The sequence below is a fragment of the Callithrix jacchus genome, chromosome 12, assembly GCF_049354715.1.
Source record: "Callithrix jacchus isolate 240 chromosome 12, calJac240_pri, whole genome shotgun sequence".
NCBI lineage: Eukaryota > Metazoa > Chordata > Mammalia > Primates > Cebidae > Callithrix > Callithrix jacchus.
Window position 1 is genome coordinate 85,654,919 of NC_133513.1, and position 24,563 is coordinate 85,679,481.

Sequence of the window (24,563 nt, forward strand, 5' to 3'; positions counted from 1 at the left end):
AGTAATTTACAGACTCAATGCTATCCCTATCAAGCTACTATTGACTTTCTTCACAGAACTGGAAAAAACCACCTTGAACTTCATATGGAACCAAAAGAGAGCCCGCATAGCCAAGTCAATGCTAAGCAAAAAGAACACAGCAGAAGGCATCACACTACCGGACTTCAAACTATACTACAAGGCTACGGTAATCAAAACAGCATGGTACTGGTACCAAAACAGAGATATAGACCAATGGAACAGAACAGAGGGATCGGGGGCAACACAACATATCTACTACCATACAATCTTTGATAAACCTGACAAAAACAAGCAATGGGGAAAGGATTCCCTGTTTAATAAATGGTGTTGGGAAAACTGGCTAGCCATGTGCAGAAAGCAGAAACTGGACCCTTCCTGACACCTTACACTAAAATTAACTCCAGATGGATTAAAGACTTAAACATAAGACCTGACACCATAAAAACCCTAGAAGAAAATCTAGGCAAAACCATTCAGGACATAGGAGTAGGCAAGGACTTCATGACCAAAACACCAAAAGCATTGGCAGCAAAAGCCAAATTAGACAAATGGGACCTAATCAAATGCCACAGTTTCTGCACGGCAAAAGAAACAGTCATTAGAGTGAATTGGCAACCAACAGAATGGGAAAAAATTTTTGCAGTTTACCCATCTGACAAAGGGCTGATATCCAGAATTTACAAAGAGCTTAAACAGATTTACAAGAAAAAAACAAGCCCATTCAAAAATGGGCAAAGGATATGAACAGACACTTTACAAAAGAAGACATACATGAGGCCAACAAACATATGAAAAAAGGCTCATCATCACTGGTCATCAGAGAAATGCAAATCAAAACCACATTGAGATACCATCTCACGCCAGTTAGAATGGCGATCATTAAAAAATCTGGAGACAACAGATGCTGGAGAGGATGTGGAGAAATAGGAACACTTTTACACTGTTGGTGGGAGTGTAAATTAGTTCAACCATTGTGGAAGACAGTGTGGCGATTCCTCAAAGACCTAGAAATAGAAATTCCATTTGACCCAGTAATCGCATTACTGGGTATATATCCAAAGGACTATAAATTGTTCTACTATAAGGACACATGCGCACAAATGTTCATTGCAGCACTATTTACAATAGCAAAGACCTGGAACCAACCCAAATGCCCATCGATGATAGACTGGACAGGGAAAATGTGGCACATATACACCATGGAATATTACGCAGCAATCAAAAACGATGAGTTCGTGTCCTTTGTGGGGACATGGATGAATTTGGAGAACATCATTCTCAGCAAACTGATATAAGAACAGAAAATGAAATACCGCATATTCTCACTCATAGGTGGGTGATGAACAATGAGAACACATGGACACAGGGAGGGGAGCACTACACCCTGGGGTCTATTGGGGGGAATAGGGGAAGGACAGCGGAGGGGGGAGCTGGGGATGGATAGCATGGGGATGCCAGATGTGGGTGAAGGGGAGGAAGACAGCAAATCACACTGCCACGTGTGTACCTTTGCAACTATCTTGTATGTTCTGCACATGTACCCCAAAACCTAAAATGCAATAAAAAAAAAAAATAAAAATACATATATATTTAAAAGAGATATCTTGACATGTTGCCCAGGCTGATCGTGAACCCCTGGCCTCGAGCAGCCCTCTGATTTGAGCCTCATCTTAACTTTTTTGAAGTGAAACTTTGTCAGACTTTTCTTTAGAGACACCAAGTACAATTTGACTTACTAGTTTGATGGTGAGGACTGGCTTTGCTAATTAGATTTTAGGTTTTAGGGTGGACTTAAAAAAACGCCCTAAATCTGCAGGTCAGAATTTTAGTCAGAATGTGTATTATTAATGAGGCATGGGGAAGCCTCACTCATTCTATTAAGATATTTATTTCCAATAAAAATTTACTTTTGGGTTTACTCATTATCAAAATGTATGATATACTTATGTTATTTATGTCAGTTAAATACTGATTATAATAAGTTAATACAGAAGAAAAAAAAACACCATAACATGTAAAGCCTTATAATCTCAGATATAAAAGTAAAACATGATCATATTAGACAATGCTTTTAAAAATTAAGTTAGAGAAAGTTCTGTAAGGGTAATGGACTGGAAATAGGAGTTCAAAAAGAAAAATGTAGACTTTCTAAATGTTAATAACGTATTCATAGTTATCTCTCTCTGTGTATATTTACATACTTTATACTTTTTTAGATATGGCTTTCATGGTAAAAAAGAATCTGAGGAGAAAAGAAAATGGAAAAAAAAAAAAAAGTAAAACAGAGATAAGGTCTCATTCTACTGCCCCAGCTGGATTGCAGTGGTATAATCATACCCCACTGTCGCTTGGAACTCCTGGGCTCAAACAATCCTCTTGCCTTAGCCTCTTGAGTAGTTGGGATTACAGGCACGTACCAACGTGCCTTTTTAATTTTTAAATTTTTCTTTAAAGATGGAGTTTCACCATGTTGCCCAGGCTGGTCTTGAACTCCTGGCTTCAAGTGATCCTTCTGCCTCCGCCTCCCAAGTTACTGGGATTAAAGTATGAGCCACTGCACCAGCCCTATATTTTTTTAAATGAGTGATGGCTGGATATGTTTAAATGAGGATGTAACAGTTTTATTTTTAAGTTCCATTTTATCCTTAAGTGTTAAATCCTCTACATTTATTTATGGTGAAAAAAATTAGTTATCATATTAAAATTATGTGAGGGACATTATAGCTTTTTGAAATTATTTTAATTGTTTGAGTATAAAATACTAGGAAAAAGTTTGCTATAGGATACCTAGGTAAAAATACTTTTTACATTATGCATTTACTTTAGACAGTACTAAGAAAAGTCATGTTTGTTGTAGCGACTTAAGTATAAAGAAAATAAAATCATACTTTTTTTAGTGAAAATATAGGTTTTGACATTTTTTTTTCCTGTAGTTAATTTTTTTCTTTTGACTGTGGAGCCTTAGATGAGTAGGAGAATGGTTCTCGACCTTTCCTTCTGATATTGAATGGGTTCTCTTTAAGCAGAGAGGAAGACAGAGGGGATTGATATATAGTAATTTATTTAGTTTTTCAGTTATTCACTTCGCTAATATTTATTGAGTGCCTTCTGCATGCCAAGCATTTTTCTAAGTGATAAGGATACAGTGATGAACTTGATGGAATGTGGACCATGTTCTAATAGAGTCGAGTGGTAAAGGTAGATCTCTGTTATGGATAAGGTAGCCACTAGCTATATGTAGCTAGTTAAATAATTAAAACTTAAATTGAAAAGTCAATGTCTCATTCAGATTGGCCACATTTCAAATGCTCTATAGCCACATGTGACTAGTGGGCTACCATTTTACACAGTGCAGTCTTAGAAAACGTCCATCTTCACAGGGAGGGAGTTTCGTTGGACAGCAGTGAGATAGACTAACTAGGAAATTATAGCATGGTATAAGTTCTTTGATAGGGAGGTACAGGTTGCTATGGGATGGCAGGAAATAACAAGCCTTCGGAAGTTAGGGAAAGCCTTCTAAAGGAAGTAATATCTCTGGCGAGTCCTGAAGGATGAGTAAAAAATCATAGGGGAATAGGAAACATATTTCAGAAATAGCCTGCACAAAAGGCTAGAAGTGAAAAGAGAATGGTGTATGGATATATTGAGAGTAAGAGAGTACCAAGAGATGAGGCAGGGGCTGGAGGAAGATTGCCAGATCATGTTGGGCTTTGTGTAACATGCTCAGAAGATTAGGCTTTGGAGCTAATCTTTCATTGGGCTTCCCTCACTGATAGCCATATTTTGTTTTTTTCAATAGAAAAATCTATAAAGCCTAAATAATAAGTTCGGTACATGTCCAGTTGTTTAAACGTAACTTTATTCTTCCTAATAGTCATGATACAAAAAAATTGCTGTCTTTAAACTATAGTGGCAAAACTTATTCTTAACATTCTGTATGAAATGCTATTAAACATTTACATTCTAGTTAGAAAATTAAAAATGACTCGAGAGTAAAGAAGTATTTGTTTTAGCTGTGGGGTGTGTGTGTGTGTGTGTGTGTGTGTGTGTGTGTATTTTTTATTACTCTGCTGATTTTATTTTAGGGTGATGAGGAAACATTTGAAAACTATTATCGAAAACAAAGAAAGAAACAAGCAAGACTGGTATTGCAACCCCAGTCAAATATGGTAAGTATGGGGTATTTTGAATTGGTTATGTCGTTACTTTTTATCCCCTTATCCTCTTTTAATTTCTTCACCGCATGTATCACTATTCATTCAACTACAAATATTTATTGAACACCTACCATTTTCAAACATTGGTTTAGGTGCTAAGAGTACAGCAGTGAACCAAACAGACAAGTTCCTTTTCTCATGAGCTTACATTCTATTAGGTAAAGAAGTAAATATATAAAATATCAGGGAATGATAATTGGTTTCTGACAATATAGTGGATTATGTACCTTTTGCAATAGAATAGCTTACATTCTGTTAGGAAAGATAGATAGTGAACTTAAAAAAAAAAAGGCCAACAAGTAAATATATAAAATATCAGGGAATGATAGTTTCTGACAAAATAGTGGATTTTGACAATATAATGGATTATGTACCTTGATGAATTTTCCCACTGAAAATACAACTGAAGATGCTAGATAGACATTTAAAACAAACAAAAAAGACCAGGAATGAAGTGAATAAGGTACTGTTTTATATATTGGTTGTGGGGATAGTTACATTAGAAGACATGTTTGTAAAACTCATAGAAACTGAATATGAAAGAGTTTTATTGTATCTGACTTATACCTCAGTACATCTGACTATAAAACAAACAAAACAGGGAAACCCAAATGAAGGTAGAAACGCAGATAGGTTTAATGAAGCACTGAATATAGCTTTTACCCTATATAAATAAGGAGCATCTGCTGAGTAGGAAAGCATGAGTTTTGAGGACTTTGGGTACAGATTGCTAAGCCCAGAGCCCACCCAAAGTAGGTGTCTAGTAAGAGATTGTCCCACTTGTAAAGCTGAGTCTCCAAAGGATTTAAAGCCCCATTATTAGGATGAGCTAGAGATAAAACTATCTAAAAACGTTTCTGTTCCCTCTGGCAAATACTGTGAGGAAAATTACCCATCTCAAATCTTAGTGCTGAGTGAATGAGAGAAAAAACCCCTCTGAAAATTCATAACAAGCAGTTTGTTACCACTTGTATTTGCAACCCAAATTCATTATACTTGGATAGTCAAAGACATCTCAAGCTTGATATTTGAAGTGTTTCCATCCTGATACTATCTCCAGGTGCCTGGCAGAAGCAAATACAGATCTCTGCACCTTCATTCCAGAGTTAAAATGAGCAATTCACAGTCAGAAATAATTACCAAACAAGTGAGAATCATAAGAAATGTTAACAACAGAAATAAATTCTAAAAGACTTGATATTTGATTTATTAGCCATAGAGTATATAATGGTGCTACTTAATATATTCAAAGAAATAAAAGGCAAGCTTGCTAATATAAATAGGGAGCAGAAACTATAAAGAATGACCAAATAGATGTGAAGAAATATCAAGTAGAATATCTATAAATTAAATATATATTAACTGAAGTTAAAAATATTATGAATAGATTTAACAGTTGATGAATTCTCTCTTAGTTAATATGAAGAAACTAATCTTTACAAAGAGACTGAAGAGACTACAGAAGAGAGACATAAGGGATTCAGAGAAGTCTAATGTATATCTAATTGGAGTTTCAAAAAGAGAATAGAGCAAATGAGACTGAAGAATATTTAATGCCATATGGCTGAGAATTTTCTAGGACAGATGAGAAATAGAAATCCGCAGAGTCAAGCCCAAGGAATCCCAAGTAGCTTCAATAAAAAATACACTCTTAGAAACCTTACAGTTAAATTGCAGAACACCAAAGATAAAGAGGAATAGAAGACCTGAAAACTATTACCATCTATCTTGATCTGATTGACATTTATTGAATACTCCACCCCAAATGGCAGAATACACATGCTTTTCAAGTGCACATGGAAGATTCACCAAGATCATATTCTGGGCCATAAAACAAACATCAACAAATATAAAAAGCTGGGCCAAGCGTGGTGACTCATTCCTGTAATCACAGTATTTTGGGAGGCGGAGGCGGGCAGATCACCTGAGGTCAGGAGTTTGAGATCAGCCTGGTTAACATGGTGAAACCCATCTCTACAAAAAATACAAAAATTAGCCAGGTATAGTGGTGCGTGCCTGTAATCCCAGCTACTCAGGAGGGTGAGGCAGGAGAGTTGCTTGAACCCGGGAGGTAGAGGTTGCAGTGAGCTGTGATTGCACCATTGCACTTTAGCCTGGGTGACAAGAATGAGACTGTGTCTCAAAAACAAAACAAAACAAATATAAAAAGCCTGAAATCATACAAAGTCTGTCCTCTGACTGCAATAGAATTAAATGATTCATATGCAAAAAATGAATGTTGATTCATTTAACAATTCAAGAATGGATCATAGACCTAAATGTAAGAGCTAAAGTCGTAAACTTTTAGAAAAAAACTAAGGATCAAATCTTTATTACCTTGGGTTCTGCAGTATTCTACAATGTATTATCTACAATATTTTCCCATGTGAGATACATAAAGCATGAGCATAAAAGAAAAAAAATGGATGATTTGAACATCAAAATTTAAAACTTCTGCTTTCCAAAAGGTGTTAAGAAAATGAAAAGGCAAGACATGGATTTGGAGAAAATATTTGCAGAACTCATGCCTAAAAATGGCTTTATCCAGAATATGTAAAGAACTTGTATAACTCAGTAATTGAAGCCAGATGAACCAGTTTTTATAAATGGATAAAAGGTTTGAATAGACATTTTACCAAAGATATACTGATGGGAAATAAGCACATGAGAAAATGTTCAATATAATTTTTCATCAGAGTGATGCAAATTAAAACCACAGTAAGATACTGCTACATACTTTACTAGAATGACTAAAATTGAAAGAATTGATAATAGCAAGTGCTGGTGAGGATGTGAATCAAGTGGAACTCTCATACGCTTCTGATAGATATAAAATTATACTGCCACTTTGCCACTTTGGAAAATGGTTTAGCAATTTGTTACAATGTTAAGCATACTCTCATATGACCTGCCAGTCCTGCTCCTAGGTATTTATCCATGAGAAACGAAAACGTATCTTTATACAGTGGCTCATACGTGAATGTTTGTAGTTGCTTTGTTATAAATGCCAAAAACTAGAGACATCTGAATGTCTATGAACTAGTGAGTAAATTATAATACATCCATGTGATTAAACAAATTATTGTATGATTTATATAATGGAACTACTTGGCACTAAAAGGGAATTGATACATGCAGTGATATGGATGAATCTCAAAAGTATTATTCTAAGTGAAAAAATTCATTTACAATAAAGTTATGTACAGTATGAGTTATATGACAGTTTTGAAAAGGCAGAACTCTGGGACAGAATGGGATCCGTGGTTGCCAAAGGCTAAGGGTTTGGCAGGGTAATTCTCTATAAAAGGGCAGGATAGAACTTTCTGAGATGGAAACGTGTGTTTTGATTTTTCTGGTGGTTACACAACTGTCTACCTTTGTCAAAACTCAGTGAACTCTACATGTAAAAGGAATTAATTTGATTGTATGTAAATTATACCTCGATAAACCTGACTTTAAAAACAAACATAAATAGAAAATCTTAAACAGAGAAAGGAGTTTATTTTCAAGTAGACAAAACAATAAAATATTTCCAATTCTGAAAAAAGTAACTATCAACTTAGGATTCTATATCCAGTGAAACAAGGACAAAGATAGACGTTTTCAGACAAAGAAGAGCAGAGCTGGCCACTTAAGACACCCTTACTAAGGAGATTCTAAGGATATGCTTCAAACAAAATGAATGTGAAGCCAAATGGAAGATGTGAGATGCAAGAAGGAATGAATAGCAAAAACTATAAATATTTAGGTAAATCCTAAATGGCTGTAGGAAATAATACAATAAAATATTTTGGACATTAAAACAACATAGAATTTTAATTTGTGCAGCAGCAATAAGAAAAGAAGATAGAATTACAATATGTAACAATAACATAAACATCAGAATGAGATAGAAGTTGATGAAATTAAACTATCCTACAGTCTGAAGTGTCCAGCAGAAGAGTAAAAACATTGACTAGCTTTCGAGTTTGGTTACTTGATGTGTAATGTGATTTCTAGAGTAACTACTGAAAGACTAGAAACAGGGTATATATACTTTTATATAATACAGGGAAAGCTAGAATGATAAGAATAAAATTTGTGTTATTTGTGTGCTTTTGAATTGATACAAAAATGGTAATTCTAAACTTGTAAGTACTCGATAACATTGACTCAGTATTTAAAGGAAAATTGCCACAACTACAAGGAGAAACAGAAAAATCCTCAGGTATGGTGAGTTTTAAAATATGTGTATCTTCTAAACCAAGTAGACATAATATCAGTAAGAATACAAAACATGCTTAATAGGCTTCATCTAATGGATATATAGAATCCTATTTCAACAATTGTAGGAACATATTCTTTTCAAGTACACATAATATCAGTAAGAATACAAAACATGCTTAATAGTCTTCATCTAATGGATATATAGAATCCTATTTCACCAATTGTAGGAACATATTCTTTTCAAGCAAACAGGGACCGTTATTAAAAAATTGACTATATACTTCTATAAAGGAAGTATCAGGAAATATCAAGCATTTAGTGTCGTGTAGACTATATTTTCCAATCATAGTATTTCTAAGCTAAAATATATTAGCAGTCCTTCCCCCAAAACACCTGAAAAAAACCCTAGATGTTTGAAAATTTGATCAGGTTTATGAAATTTGCAAAATATAACATTTGAACTTAATTGAAATATGAAATATTTCACAGAATAAACTTTTTGAATGAAAATAAAATGATTAAATATTTTTCTGTATGCCTTTTGTTAAAATTGTAAACAATAGGCAGTCATAAGCCATTATAAACAATAGACAATTATAAAACCATAAAAGGTTTTGGTAGAAGATATAATCTGATTAATATTTGAACAATATCATTCTGGCAGCTGTATAGAAAAGAGACTAGGGGACAAGGCTGAAAGTTGGGGAGACTCTGTGGGAGGATAGCATAGTAGTCAAAGTAGAGATGATGACAGCTTCAACTAGTCTACTGAGAAGGGGGTTCTGAAATCATATTTATTTTTAAAATTGTTTTTGTTTATCTCCTTTCGAATGTATGTTCCATGAGGGTAAGGACTTTTTGTTATTTACAGATAGATCCCTGGTACCTAAAAATGTATGTGGCATATAGTAGGCTCTCAATAAATATTTGTTAATGAAGTTTTAGCGATTTGGAACTTACCTTTATGTTACCGGTATTTATTGGTTTAAATTGATTTTTATTTTTCATTTTAAGCATGAAACAGTTGATGGCTATAGAAGATATTTCACTCAAATTGTAGGGTATGTATCTAATATGGAAATAACTATTATTAATTTTATATTATGTTAAATGCTAGAAATAATTATTTTCTATTTGGGTTTTTTTTTTAATACATGCTTTGGTAATTACTGTTTTTAGGTTCTTTGTGGTAGAAGATCACATTTTACATGTGACCCAAGGATTAGTAACCAGGGCATACACTGATGAACTTTGGAACATGGCCCTCTCAAAGATAATTGCTGTCCTGAGAGCTCATTCAGTAAGTCAGATAATTTACATTACTAAAAATTTAATTCTGTTACTTCAAGAACTTCTGAGCTGGAAAATATCAGAGGAAAACTGTACCTCCGTCATTCTACATTTTTTGGTAATTGCTCAGATTTGGAAGTAGTAATGTCAAGTGTTCGTTTGGTAATGTGAGGCTATGATTTTGCAATGGACAGGGGCTTCCCAAAACACTTTTATTCTAGCATTATAGAAAATGAAGAATGAAGCAGGTCTCATTAGTCTCAACTGACCTCTTCATTAGATCACTGAAAAGCACCATGAAGAAAGAGTTTTTAATTACCATTTCAATTCTTTGCTTCTAAAATAAACTCTACCATTAAAACTCAATAGAACTTGTTCTTCGATGTTTACAATTTACAGTAATACACTGTAATTGTGAATTTCTTTAAAATTTGCAATTTTCAAAATTTGAACGCATTTGAAATAATGAACCTTTGTGTAATGAGAGGTTTTTGTAGATGAAAATTAAATGATCAGATATTTTCCTAATGCCTTTTGTAGGAGTAACAAATATGTTAGTGTTATAAAGACAATACTTAGTCATTATAGGCCTTTTTGAAAGACAGTTGTAGTAGTTTACCTTTATTAACATATTTTCATATTTAAAATTTTGTCTGTAATAATTTTATAATTGATAATTGAGATTTTAAAAATATTGAAGAATAATTGTTACCTCATGTGATATGAAGATTATAAGTATGTACATTTTTATTTATCGGGAACATAGATTCTTGATACACTATCCAATGAACCACAACTTTTCCTAACATATTAATAAAGAACAATACATTTTATCAGGGTTGATATTCAGATCAGCTCTGAATATATAGAATTAAAGTATGTTTTCTGTTAATTTCATGATACCAAATATGAAGTCATATTAAATGTAACATATCACTTTCAAAATCTTATTAAATGGTATGACAGGGACAGAGTAAATCTCACTGTCCGCTTGAAATTAATAGTTTTCTTTTGGTTAATTACTAAGAAAATACTGAAATTGTCATTCTTTTATTGGAAGAGGTAATATGCAGTATCACTTTTATAAGATGGAAAATAAATCGATGAAAAGTGAACATACATAGTCTATATATAAACTTTTTTCAGTTTAAGTAGTTTCTTAAAATCTAAAAACTTTTAGAAACATAAGTATCATAAGTATCATATTATGATCTCCCTCTAAAAATTTATACTGAATAGAGAAGGTCAGTTTTGGATCTAACCAACCGAGATTTTAAACTTATTATAAATCTGGCAGCTTAAAAGAAATATTATCAGGATCATATTTTTTGGTTTTTAATTCTCTGACTCTGGTTTGTTGTTGTCGGTGTTTTGTTTTGTTTGTTTGTGTGTTTCTACCCTTAGTCCTATTGCACGGATCCTGATCTTGTTCTGGAGCTGAAGAATCTCATTGTAATATTTGCAGATACTTTGCAGGTGGGTGATAACCTAACAATTAATGGTTATTCTGAGCACTCAAAAATATATAAAATATGGGCTATACTCATTTATGTTGTTGTAGATTAATGGCAGTAAATTAGTAGTAATAAATGTTTACCTGTGTATTGGTATTCTGCTATTACGCAGGACTATTCATACACTTCCTTTTCAATTATGAAGCTTAGACAGAGATCAGGGATGCTATCATCTTTTAAAATATTGATCATTCAGTTAGAATAAAGTATTTTTACAGTGAAAAAAATACAGAGTATAATGGAAAGAACCCTGAACTAGAAATTAGAAGATATAAATTCTGCCTGGGCAGTGAGCAGTGGGTTCTGGAATTACACAGACCCAAAGTTCCTGTTCTGCCTGTGCTGTTTACTAATTGTATGCCTGCAAGTTCTTTAAGCCTTAGATCCTCATTTGTGAAAATGGGTTTATTACTAATTTTCAGAATTGTTTTTAGTTTTAAATACAATACTTTATATGAAAACACATAATTTGAAAACTGTACATTCATTTTTTCCTAGTTTCCTAGTCTTCATGTGTTCTATGAGCGAATCACTTTACTTTTTTGAGTTGTGGTTTTTTTCTTTTTAAAAATAAGGAGGATTGCTTCAACCCGGTAGGTGGAGGTTTCAGTGAGCTGCGATCATACCACTACTCTCCAGCCTGGGCAACAGAGCATGACTCTGAAACAAACAAACAAAAAATAAGCTTAAAATTAAATTATTTCAAAACCCAATATTTTTGTGATTTTCAATATCAGAGTTTTGAGATTTCTAGCTTGTCCTTCCTACTTGATCACAGATAATAAAGTATTGATTGCATTTTGTTTTCCTGTGTAAATTTATGGGATTTTATGGTGAGAAGTAACTTTTTGTCAAGTACAGATTAGCATTTTCCAAACTGTGATAAGAGATGTTACTTAAGAAAAGTGTTTTGTGTTCCAAGAGCAAAATGTATTTCTCCACTGAAAACCTTTCTGAGAGCAAATTTATACCCATACGTTTCTAAAAGCAAGATGACTATGTAGCATTTCTCCAATATATTTGACCCTTGAATCTTTTTCCCCCTTAGAACATCGATTAGATCTAGAACTTTATATAATATGCTTTGGGAAATCCTGATTTAAACTATTTTCTTCATCTGAAGAGTCTTTGCATCTTAGAATTATAGTTTTGTATGGCTTATTTTGTAACAACAGAGTAATGTGGGTTTTTTGGTTGTTTTCATAAATTTCATGATGAGTGTATGTATCTGTAATATTGATCTCACTGCAAGAACACTTTTGGTGAGTTTTATTTGGGTCTGTCCAAATTTTGGAGGCCCATTTCTAAGTAGTTTGAGATATTAGGTTGGTGCAAAAGTAATTGCTTTTTTTGCCATAGAGAGCAAAAGTCATAGGAATTTTCGATAGTAATTTTGCTATCCTTAACGACTTAAAGCACTGCTACTCAAAGTGTGGTCTGGGGACCAGTGGTCTGAAAACTGTTTGTTACTAGCCTGCAAATTGTCTATTAGATCCATAACAAAAAGGAGCTGTCCTCAGAATGTAAATTAACTGTATCACCAAGTACAACGTTCAGTGCAGTTGGCATCTTGGTACAAGCAAGACTTTTTTTCAATACAGGTAGCAGCATCAATTTGTATTGTGGTGCAGAGTCCTTATATCTTTGTAGACTGTAATAAACAGCTCTTATACTGGACTCTGAGTACAGCTGCATCTAGAGTATTTTATATGGTACCAAGGAATTCTCCAGAGAATCAAAGAAAAGTCAAAGATAATATTTAGGTAATATTGGGATTGTAAAAGCAACAGTGATAGTTCCGTAGCCCTTGCAAGGATACCTTTCTCATATTAATTGCTTTGAAATATGACTAGAGAAGACAAATCAGTTCTTCATATTTATTCAGAGTTTCTGCAGTATTTTCATTTCACTGAAAGCTGACAGGCTCAGTATTAGATTGATCTTACACTGAATTAATGATTGCGGGCTTTTATATTTATAACTATTAATTGAAGAACTTGTGAGTGTCTTTTCATGAAAAATAATTAAGAATGTTACATAATATTTAGTTTTTTAAATCACCCCTGCCACCCTCAGGAAATTTTACTCTTTAAAATGCCAGTATTTTATCATCTAAAACAAAGCTAACTAAAGAATAAAGTAAAAAAGTAATACCAGCATATGTATATTGCTTGCTGCCTGCTAGGCAAATAACAAGTAAACATTTATTGATTCCTTTATTAACATTTTTGAGTACCGAATACATGTTAGCAGTTTAGTTGATGTATAAAATGGTAGAGACATAAAAGTCAGTAAGACAGTAGTAGGGACATAAAAATCCTTGGCTTCAAGAAATTCAAAATCCTTGGCTTCATCAAAATCCTTGGCTTCAAGGTAAGTTGCAAACAAATAAGATGTTTAATAAGGCATGCTAATGCAGCAATATGTTAGAGAGCTTTGGGCTTGCAGAAGATGGAATGACTGTCTTAGATTCCAGGAGTTGAATAAGGTTGTATGGAAAGTTGAAACTTGAGCTGAGCTTTGAAGAAGGAGTTCAGCTAATAGATAAGAAAGAAAGGGCATTAATGGAAGAGAAAATACCATGTGTAAACTATAGATAAAGGCACGTTGTGGTGAAAGTGAAACTGAGCAGTTTGTTGGTGTTAGAAACTGTAGGTGTGAACAACCAAGGGCAAATAGTGGTGATAAAACTGATGAGGTGGTTTGACCCAGATTATGGGATGTCTTGTGGGAGTTTAGTAAGCATTTTGTAGTTTTTAGCCAGGGGAATGGCACAATCAGATTTACAGTTTTGAATGGTAATGTTGAGAATCTAGGAAATAGATAGAAAGAGACAGATGGTTGAAATTTTAGTTTAGGAAGCTTTTTCAATGGTCTGGGTAAGAGATATTAAGGATCTGAGATAAAGCAATGGCACTAAGAATATTTCTGGAAGAAAGAAAGATGGGTAGATAATGGAGAATGATAGATTTGATTTGAAAAGAGGTAAAGTCAGAATTTGGTGACTGATGTGTGTGTGGCAGGGATTGTTTAGATTTTTTTCTAGATTGTCTATGGATAAACTGGGTTGATGATAGCGTTAATATGGATAGGAAATAAGAGGAACATTTGATTTCGTTGGAAAGAGAGGAAATAAGTTTAATGTACTTGCTGGCTGACTGAATGGAGATGAAACAGGTATTGGAATTAAATATTTGGAATTTAGAGAGACCTAGCTAGAGATTCAGATTTGGAATAATCACCATAGGTTGAAGTCATTAGGTTTGAGATTGCCCTCAGGAGCTAGAAGAAAAGATTAAAGGATAGAGATAGAAGTTACACAAGGGAACTGAAAGGATTGTACATGGATGTAAAAGGAGAACAAGAAGAGTGATTGGTGTTATAGAAGTCAAAGCAGAAGAATTTCAAGAAAGAGTTGTCAGGTAGGGCGAGATCTTTGAATCTGATATTTAAGAGATAGTCTGTGACATTGTTGAGTAGTTTAAATAAAGGAATAGAAGTGGGAGTCAGATTGTAGTACATTTGGCTATGCAGGGAGTGATGCAGGCAGCTGACAGGCTACAGAAAATTGAGGGAGAGCTTTTTTGGTCCTTGTTTTTCTTGGATTAAAGATGGGAAACAATTTAGCATGTTTATTTAGCCAAGAGAAAGGTGTCTCTGGAAACTAAAGACATAAGAGTAAAAAGATAACCCATGGAATGGTTTCTGTTGAAGGAGATAGGCTCAAGAACAATGATGGAGAGAGAAGTCTTGGGAGATGCAAGTGGAGAATTCTGTGAGGTGAGAGAGCATGTTTGGTCCTGATATGGGTAAGATTTCAGTGAGTTTGGAGTCGGAAAAGAAAAAAGTTTGGGAGTGTGAATGTTTGATGGAAAGATGTAAATTTTCCCAGTATGTGACAAACTCAGTCTTAAATTGAAGGTGCAAAAGGAAGCCAGCCTGTCTCAGACAGAATCCATTCCCTTTTCTTCTGATATACTTCCCAAGTGGTGCCATAACATACTATTATGTAAATACTTATTTTGAATTTTTCCTTCCAGGCTTGACTTCTAATACTTTTTAAGGCTAACAGTGTAATCGTTACTGAAAAGAGAGAGAAGAAAGGAAAAATCATTCTATTCTCATAAAACTCTTTCTGGACCTCTTTTTAACCTAATGCAATGTAGTAGAAAGTCAAAAGGATATCTTTTTTTTTTCTTACTGTGGGAATGGCATACAGTGGGATCTAGTGATTCCTTCCAGATGATTTTCTAGTATTCCCAACATTTTTAATGAATATTTTTGTACACTTGTTTATCCGTCTTTTGTTGTTGTTGTTGTTGTTTTTAGGGTTATGGTTTTCCAGTGAACCGACTTTTTGACCTATTATTTGAAATAAGAGATCAATACAATGAAACACTGCTTAAGAAATGGGCTGGAGTTTTCAGGTCAGTCTAAGTCATGGTGCCTTAATATAATGAATATGTTTGTCAAATGCTCAAGTAGTTAATTTGCATATTAATAAACATGCTTATATTCATTTTTTATTGTAGTAAAGTACACATAGAATTTACTATCTTAGCCAGTTTCTTTGTGTATATATGTGTGTGTGTGTGTGTGTGTGTGTGTGTCTATATGTATGTGTATATAAATGCATTTTACGTTCTGGGGTACATGTAAAGAACATGCAGGATTGTTGCATAGGTACATACATGGCAATGTGGTTTGCTGCCTCCATTCCCCTCACCTATATCTGGCATTTCTCCCCACATTATTCCTCCCCAACTCCCTACCCCCAACTGCCCCTCCCCTAGTCCCCCCCTACAGACCTCAATGTGTGATGCTCCCCTCCCTGTGTCCATGTGTTCTCATTGTTCAACACCCGCCTATGAGTGAGAACATGCGGTGTTTGATTTTCTGTTCTTATGTCAGTTTGCTGAGAATGATGGTTTTTGGGTTCATCCATGTTCCTATAAAGGACATGAACTCTTCATTTTTTATGGCTGCATAGTATTCCATGGTGTATATGTGCCACATTTTCCCTGTCCAGTCTATCATCGATGGGCATTTGGGTTGGTTCCAAATCTTTGCTGTTGTAAACAGTGCTGAAATGAACATACATGTGCATGTGTCCTTATAATAGAATGATTTATAATCCTTTGGATATATACCCAGTAATGGGATTGCTGGGTCAAATGGAATTTCTATTTCTAGGTCCTTGAGGAATTACCACACTGTCTTCCACAATGGTTGAACTAATTTACACTCCCACCAGCAGTGTAAAAGTGTTCCTATTTCTCCACATCCTCTCCAGCATCTGTTGTCTCCAGATTTTTTAATGATCACCATTCTAACTGGCGTGAGATGGTATCACAATGCAGTTTTGATTTGCATTTCTCTAATGACCAGTGATGATGAGCATTTTTTCATATGTCTGTTGGCCTCATATGTCTTCTTTTGAAAAGTGTCTGTTCATATCCTTTGACCACTTTTGAATGGGTTTGTTCGTTTTTTTCTTGTAAATCTGTTTTAGTTCTTTGTAGATTTTGGGTGTAAGTCCTTTGATAGATGGGTAGATTGCAAAAATTTTTTCCCATTCTGTTGGTTGCCAGTTCACTGTAATGATTGTTTCTTTGCTGTGAAGAAGCTCTGGAGTTTAATTAGATTTCTTTTTTCTATTTTGGCTTTTGTTGCCAATGCTTTTGGTGTTTTAGTCATGAAGTCGTTGCCTATGCCTATGTCCTGAATGGTTTTGCCTAGGTTTTCTTCTAGGGTTTTTATGGTATTAGGTGTTTTTTGTTTTTTTTTGTTTTTTTTTGAGATGGAGTTTCGCTCTTGTTACCCAGGCTGGAGTGCAATGGCGTGATCTCGGCTCACTGCAACCTCCGCCTCCTGGGTTCAGGCAATTCTCCTGCCTCAGCCTCCTGAGTAGCTGGGATTACAGGCACGTGCCACCATGCCCAGCTAATTTTTTGTATTTTTAGTAGAGACGGGGTTTCACCATGTTGACCAGGATGGTCTCGATCTCTTGACCTCGTGATCCACCCGCCTCGGCCTCCCAAAGTGCTGGGATTACAGGCTTGAGCCACCGCGCCCGGCTGGTGTTCGGTCTTATGTTTAGGTCTTTAATCCATCTGGAGTTAATTTTAGTGTAAGGTGTCAGGAAGGGGTCTAGTTTCTGCTTTCTGCACATGGCCAGCCAGTTTTCCCAACATCATTTATTAAACAGGGAATCCTTTCCCCATTGCTTGTTTTTGTCAGGTTTGTCAAAGATCAGATGGTTGTAGATGTGTGGCGTTGCCTCCCGACCTCTGTTCTGTTCCATTGGTCTATATCTGTGTTTTAATACGAGTACCATGCTGTTTTGATTAGCATGTAGTATAGTTTGAAGTCAGGTAGCGTGAGGCCTCCAGCTTTGTTCTTTTTGCTTAGAATTGACTTGGCTATGTGGGCTCTTTTTTGGTTCCATATGAAGTTTAAGGTAGTTTTTTACAGTTCTGTGAAGAAGGTCATTGGTAGCTTGATGGGGATAGTGTTGAATCTTTAAATTACTTTGGGCAGTGCAGCCATTTTCATGGTAATGATTCTTCCTAACCTTGAGCATGGAATGTTTCTCCATCTGTTTGTGTCCTCTCTTATTTTGTTGAGCAGCGGTTTGTAGTTCTTGAAGAGGTCCTTTATATTCTTTGTTAGTTGTATTCCTAAATATTTTATTCTCTTTGTAGCAATTGTAAATGGCAGTTTGTTCTTGATTTGGCTCTCTTTAAGTCTTATTGGTGTATAGGAATGCTTCTGATTTTTGCACATTGATTTTGTATCCTGAGACTTTGCTGAAGTTGCTTATCAGTTTCAGGAGATTTTGGGCTGAGACGATAGGGTCTTCTAAATATACAATCACGTCATCTGCAATTAGAGACAATTTGACTTCCTCCTTTCCTAATTGAATACCCTTTATTTCTTTTTCTTGTCTGATTGCTCTGGCTAGGACCTCCAATACTATATTGAATAGGAGTGGTGAGAGAGGGCATCCTTGTCTAGTGCCTGATTTCAAAGGGAATGCTTCCAGTTTTTGCCCATTCTGTATGATATGTCCGTTTCTCATAAATAGCTTTTATTATTTTGAGATTGTTCCATTGATACCTAGTTTATTGAGAGTTTTTAGCATAAAGAGCTATTAAATTTTGTCAAAGGCCTTCTCTTTATCTATTGAGATAATCAAGTGGTTTTTGTCTTTGGTTCTGTTTATGTGGCGAATTACGTTTATAGACTTGCATATGCTGAACCAGCCTTGCATCCCTGCGATGAAGCCTGCTTGATTATGGTGGATACGCTTTTTAATGTGCTGTTGCAATCAGTTTACCAGTATTTTATTGAAGATTTTTACATCTATGTTCATCACGGATATTGGCTGAAGTTTTCTTTTCTTGTTGAGTCTCTGCCAGGTTTTGATATCACGATGATGTTGGTCTCATAAAATGATTCCCTCTTTTTGGATTGTTTAGAATCGTTTCAGAAGGAGTGGTACCAGCTCCTCTTTGTATGTCTGGTAGAATTTGTCTGTGAACTCATCTGGACCTGGGCTTTTTTTGGTTGGTAAGCTATTAATTGCTACCTCAACTTCTCTTGTTATTGGTCTATTCCGTGTTTCAACTTCTTCCTGGTTTAGGCTTGGGAGGGTATAAGTGTCCAGGAATTTATCCATTTCTTCCAGGTTTACTGGTTTATGTGCATAGAGCTGTTTGTAGTAATCTCTGATGATGGTTTGTATTTCTGAGGAATCTGTGGTGATTTCCCCTTTATTGTTTTTGATTGTCTCTTTTCTTTTTTATTAATTTGGCTAGTGGTCTCTCTGTTTTGTTTATCTTTTCAAAAAACCATCTCCTGGATTTATTGATTTTTTTTGAAGGGTGTTTTTGTGTCTCTAAATCCTTCAGTTCTGCTCTGATCTTAGTTATTTCTTGTCTTCTGCTAGGTTTTGAGTTTTTTATCTTGCTCCTCTAGCTCTTTCAATTTTGATGATAGGGTGTCGATTTTAGATCTTTTCTTACTTCTCATGTGGGCATTTATTGCTATAAATTTTCCTCTAGACACTGTTTTAAGTGTGTCCCAGAGATTCTGGTACGTTTTATCTTCCTTCTCATTGGTACTTCAGTGGTGTGCAGTCACATATTTGCGAACTGTCACCACCATCCATCTCCAGAACTTTTTCATCTTCCCAAATAGAATCTCTGTACTCACTTAACAAGAACTCCCCATTTCCTCCTTTCCCCAGCCTCTGGCAACCACCACTCTGCTTTGTTTCTAAAATTTGACTGCTCTAGGTATCTCGTGTAAGTGGAATCATATATGTTTGTTCTTCTGTGTCTGGATCATTTCACTTAATGCAGTGTCTTCAAGGTTCATCCATGTTGTAGCATGTCAGAATTTCAGTCATTTTTAAGGCTGGCTAATATTCCATTGTCTGTACCAAATCTTGTCAGTTCATCTGTTGTTGGACGTTTAGGCTCTTTCCACCTTTTGACTATTGTGAGTAATGCTGCTGTGAATGTGAGTACAGTATACGTATATCTATTTGAGTCCCTGCTTTCAAATCTTTTGGGTTTATATTCAGAAGTGAAATGCTGGAGCATATGGTAAGGATAGCTTTAATTTTTTGAGGAAATACCATACTGTTTTCCATAGTGGCTGTAACATTTATAATCAGTTTTTAATTATACTTACTTGTAGTTCTAATATCTATATTTTTTTTCTAATAAATGATCAAATACTTATAAGGCTATAAGTATTCAGAGATATTTTGCATTAGAGACAGAAATTTACAGTTTTTAAATTTTGTTTTGAGAAAGTGCTGTTTTTGCAAACAACATTACTAGGTTAAGAATTTTAAGGAATCTAAATGAGAAAATTACTTTTGCTTTAACCACTTCTCTGCAGGCCATTAACAAAAGTATTTTAATATCTGTATAACTTTTTAGTGACATGAGAAGAGAAATATGCCCCCCTTTAATTACTAAAATTTTTCCTTCCTTTCTCCTTTCTCTCTTTCTCTCCATTCTTCTTCCCTTTGGGGAATAAAAAGTCAATCTTGAGGATTTATATCTTGTTTACCCAAAATATGATAGAAGTAATATGTCAATATTTGCTGATATTAAAATAAAAGTATGTTAGATGATTTATTACCAGCTTAGCACTTATCGCTTCAGCTTTCAAAACTATGGAGGTTGATCTTCTGAATACTGTAATAGAACTCTTCCAACAGGGTGAGGTGGCCCATGCCTGTAATCCCAGCACTTTGGGAGGCCAAGATGGGAGGATCGCTTGAGGCCAGGAGTTTCAGACCAGCCTGGACAAGATAGTTAGACTCTGTCTCTACAAATAAAAAATAAAAAAAAATTAGCTGGGCATGGTGGTGCACACCTATAATCCCAGCGACTTGGGAGGTTGAGGCAGGAGGATTACTTGAGCCCAGGTGTTTGAGGCTGAGGAGCTATAATCATACCAGTGCATTCCAGTCTGCACAATAGGGCAAGACCCTGTCTCTTAAATAAAATTTTTTTTATAATGCCTAAGTGGCTCATAAGGTAAGATATGTCTATTAAAATCAACTAAACAAATCCTTATTTGAGTTTTTTGTATTTACATTCTTCAGGAGTGATAATGTCTGGATGCTAACCCAGATGGATAGTTGACAGTCTTGATGAGTCATATGTAACTATCAACAATTATTTATATTAACTATTTTAAAAATAAAGGTAATGTTTACTGATAAAGATGGTAATCTAGAACATATATGCTATGATATAATGTATAATATGATGTAATAGGATATTTTTACAGATATAAAATCTGACAGAGTTGATGTTATTTAATTGGCCACTTCAGAAGAGTATTTATGTTTTCCTAACTGTTGATAGCTTGTATTGGGCCAGCTATTCTCTCTTACCTATCTTAAGACTTCTAGTAGTAAGATTGTTCGTCAAGACTGGGGAAACCATGAGGTATTGTTTTCTCTCTGGGAAGCTAATAGCTTCATTCACATATCCTCCAAAGTAATAGTGGAGGAGAACAAATGATAGCATGTCAATTGTAATACATAATTTCCAAATATATTTTGACTTCTACTTTTAACACTCTTCCAGATCATGCTTTTTGCCTATACTTTTAGGATGTAGCAGAACTTAATTAAGCTTTGGTTATCTCTGACCTGTATCCTCAAATATTTTCTAAGTAGTAAATTGACAACCTAACAGTTAAATTGGGGAAAAAGAAACATTACCATCAATATTGAGTGATATTCAAAATTTGGCTACTTTCATGACAGAATTTATAACCTGACTAATGTCACAGTTTATCTGTATGCAGCTGTCTCTCACTATACTATGAGCCATAATGTTTTATATTTCTATTATTTGGGTATCTATGTGCTTTTAATTATTTTATTTTTAATTGACAGTAATTGTATAGATTTATGAGATACAGTTTGATGTTTTGATATATTGTATACATTATGGAATGATTAAATCAAGCAAGTTAACATATCTACCACCTCACATACTTGTTTTTTAGTGTTGCAAATATTTAAAATCTACTGTTAATAATTTGAAATATATGTTACATTATTCTTAACTATAGTCCCCTTGCTGTGGAATAGATCTCAAAAACCTATTTCTCCTAACAGCAGCTGTACTCTTTGATGAATATCTTGCTGTCTCCCTACCCTGCCTACCCTACTTTCTGATTGCCTTTCCCTCTGGTAACCTGTAAACCAGAAATCATGCTTCTCTCTACTTCTATGAGTGTGACTTTTTTAGATTCCCCATATAAGTGAGATTATGCAGTATTTGACTTTCTATGCCTAACTAGTGTCATTTAGCATAATGTCCTCAAGCTTCATCCTTGTTGCAAATGACAGAATTTCTTTCTTTTATAGGGCTGAATGGTATTCCATTGTGTATATATACATTTTCTTTGTCCATTCAAAGGTTGATTCCATGTTTGGGCTATTGTGAATAATGCTGCAGTGAACATGGGAGTGCAGATATCTCTTTGCGATACTGATTTTTTTTAACTTTTATTATCTTTTTTAAGATGGAGTTTTTGCTCTGTCACCCAGGCTGGAATGCAGCAGTGTGATCTTGGCTCAGGGCAACCTCTGCCTTCCAAGTTCAAGTGATTCTCCTGTCTCAGCCTCCCAAGTAGCTGGGATTACAGGTGTGCACTACCATGCTGAGCTAATTTTGGTATTTTTAATACAGATGCGGTTTTACCATCTTGGCCAGGCTGGTCTCGAACTCTGACCTCAAGTGACCTGCCTCAGCCTCCCAAAGTGGTAGGATTACAGATGTGAGCCACTGCCCCCGGCCTGATACTGATTTCAGTTCTTTTGGTTATGTACCCAGAATTAAGATTGCTAGGATCATGTAGTAGTTCCATTTTTGGTTTTTTGAGGAACCGCCATCCTGTTTTTCATAATGGCTATACTAATTTACATTGTCAGCAGTGTGCAAGGGTTCCCTTTCTCCGCAGCCTCACTAACACTTACCTGCATCTTTTAGATAATAGCCATTGTAACAGCTGTAAGGGGACACTGCATTGGATTTTTAATTTGCATTTCCCTGATGATTAGTAATGTTAAGCTTTGCTTATTCCTGGTCTGTATACCTGTTGGACATTTGTGTGTCTTCTTTTGAGAAATGTCTATTCAGGTCCTTTGCCTACTTTTTAATTGAGTTACTTGTTTTTATGCTATTGAGTTCCTTACGTATTTTGGATACTTCTTACTATATTTATCAGATATATATCAGCAAATATTTTCTCCCAATCTATAACTTGACTCTTCATTCTGTTAGTTGTTCCCTTGCTGTACAGAAGCTTTTTAGTTTCATGCAGTTCTGTTTGTCAACTATGGCTTTTGTTGCCTCTGTTTTTGGGGTTATATTTTTTAAAATTATGGTCTAGACCAATGCCATAGAGCTATTTATATTCTTGATTGCCTAGCTCTAGTATAGTGCCTCACAGAGTAGGAACTTGTACATGTTTATAGAATTTGGTTCTGTAAACAAATCATTTTAAGACTACATTAACATTTTTAGAATATAAATGTGCCATTCATTGAATTATCTCTTCTTGCATAGTAACTGGTTCCCTGGCATTTGTATAAAGTGAGTAGTTTATTGTCTTCTAGTAGTTACTTTCTCTGTAACTTGTCTTTAACCTTTCATCATTTTTATTTTTATTTTTAAAACAGAGTCAGGGTTTCATTATATTGCCCAGGCTGGCCTCAAGTGTTCTGTCCCTGCTGTCTCCCAAAGTGCTGCCCGCCTCAGCTTTCCAAAGATTACAGGCGTGAGCCACCGCACTCAGACCTGCCATTTAACCATTTATTTTATGTTTAAACTGTGTAGAATGAAACAGAATTAGTGGAAGCAAATACAAAAATATAATTTTTGTATTTTTTGGTAGAGCTGGGCATGGTTAGTGGCACACACCCTGTAGTCCCAGCTACTTGGGAGGCTAAAGTGGAAGAACAGCTTGAACCCCAGAAGGCAGAGGCTGTAGTGAGCTGACATTTCGCCACTGTACTCCAACCTGGTTGATGGAGTGAGACCCTGTCTCAAAAAAAAAAATTTTTTTTTAATAGTGCTCTCATTTATGCTATCTCCTTTTTTTCTACCCCTACTGTGCAGCTTTAATTCAGACCCTCGTCGTCTTTTATTTAGATTATTCTTCAGTCTTTCTAAATGGCTTTGCTGTGTTCATTATCAGACTTTTTCCAGTTTATCCTCCACACAGTGATTATCTGCCTATGACATTCCCTTTCCTAAAACCTTTTAATGCCTACAGGGTAAAATCTGAGTGTCTCAGTTTGCCCACCTGTCCAACCTCATTTTTCACCATGTCTCTTTACACTTTAGTAATACTGCACTACCTGTGGTTTTACACCCTGCCCCACAGACTAATGGTTTTTCACTGCTTACACTTTTGCATGTATGTTCCAGTGGTCTAGAATACTTTTCTCCCATAATCTCTTTAGAATTTTTTTTCATCTTTAAAGACCCCATGGGACCCATAACTTCTCTGTATAACTTTCCATGAGATATTCCCCATGTCCTCTGATAGTCATTTCTTCCTTTGTCCTTTTTCTGAACATGGCACTTCTTGTATGTATAACACAGCATTAGAAATGTTATAATTTATTTGCATATCTATCTCTCCTATTAGATTTGAGAACAGCTATCTTTTGTTTATCTTCATGGGGTAGGGAATTTTCATCACAGCCCAGAGTCCAGCACATATAGGCGCTCAGTAAATATTAAACTGAATTATTTTATTAAAA

The 24,563-nt window shown here is 35.0% G+C and overlaps 1 protein-coding gene across 28 annotated transcripts in view; it reads left to right on the forward strand.

The window, feature by feature from the left end:
• Positions 1 to 24,563, forward strand: part of EXOC6 (exocyst complex component 6) — a 364,881-nt gene that overhangs the window by 223,662 nt on the left and 116,656 nt on the right. For all 28 annotated transcript variants that reach the window (XR_013525005.1, XR_013525006.1, XR_013525007.1 and 25 more), the window contains 5 exons: positions 4,107 to 4,190; positions 9,459 to 9,505; positions 9,624 to 9,744; positions 11,139 to 11,210; positions 15,578 to 15,675. Coding sequence is in view for 25 of the 28 variants with exons in the window: in XM_054243102.2 (XP_054099077.1) it covers positions 4,107 to 4,190; positions 9,459 to 9,505; positions 9,624 to 9,744; positions 11,139 to 11,210; positions 15,578 to 15,675 (422 nt within the window). In the remaining 3 variants the exon portion in view is untranslated. The remainder of the gene's footprint in view (positions 1 to 4,106; positions 4,191 to 9,458; positions 9,506 to 9,623; positions 9,745 to 11,138; positions 11,211 to 15,577; positions 15,676 to 24,563) is intronic.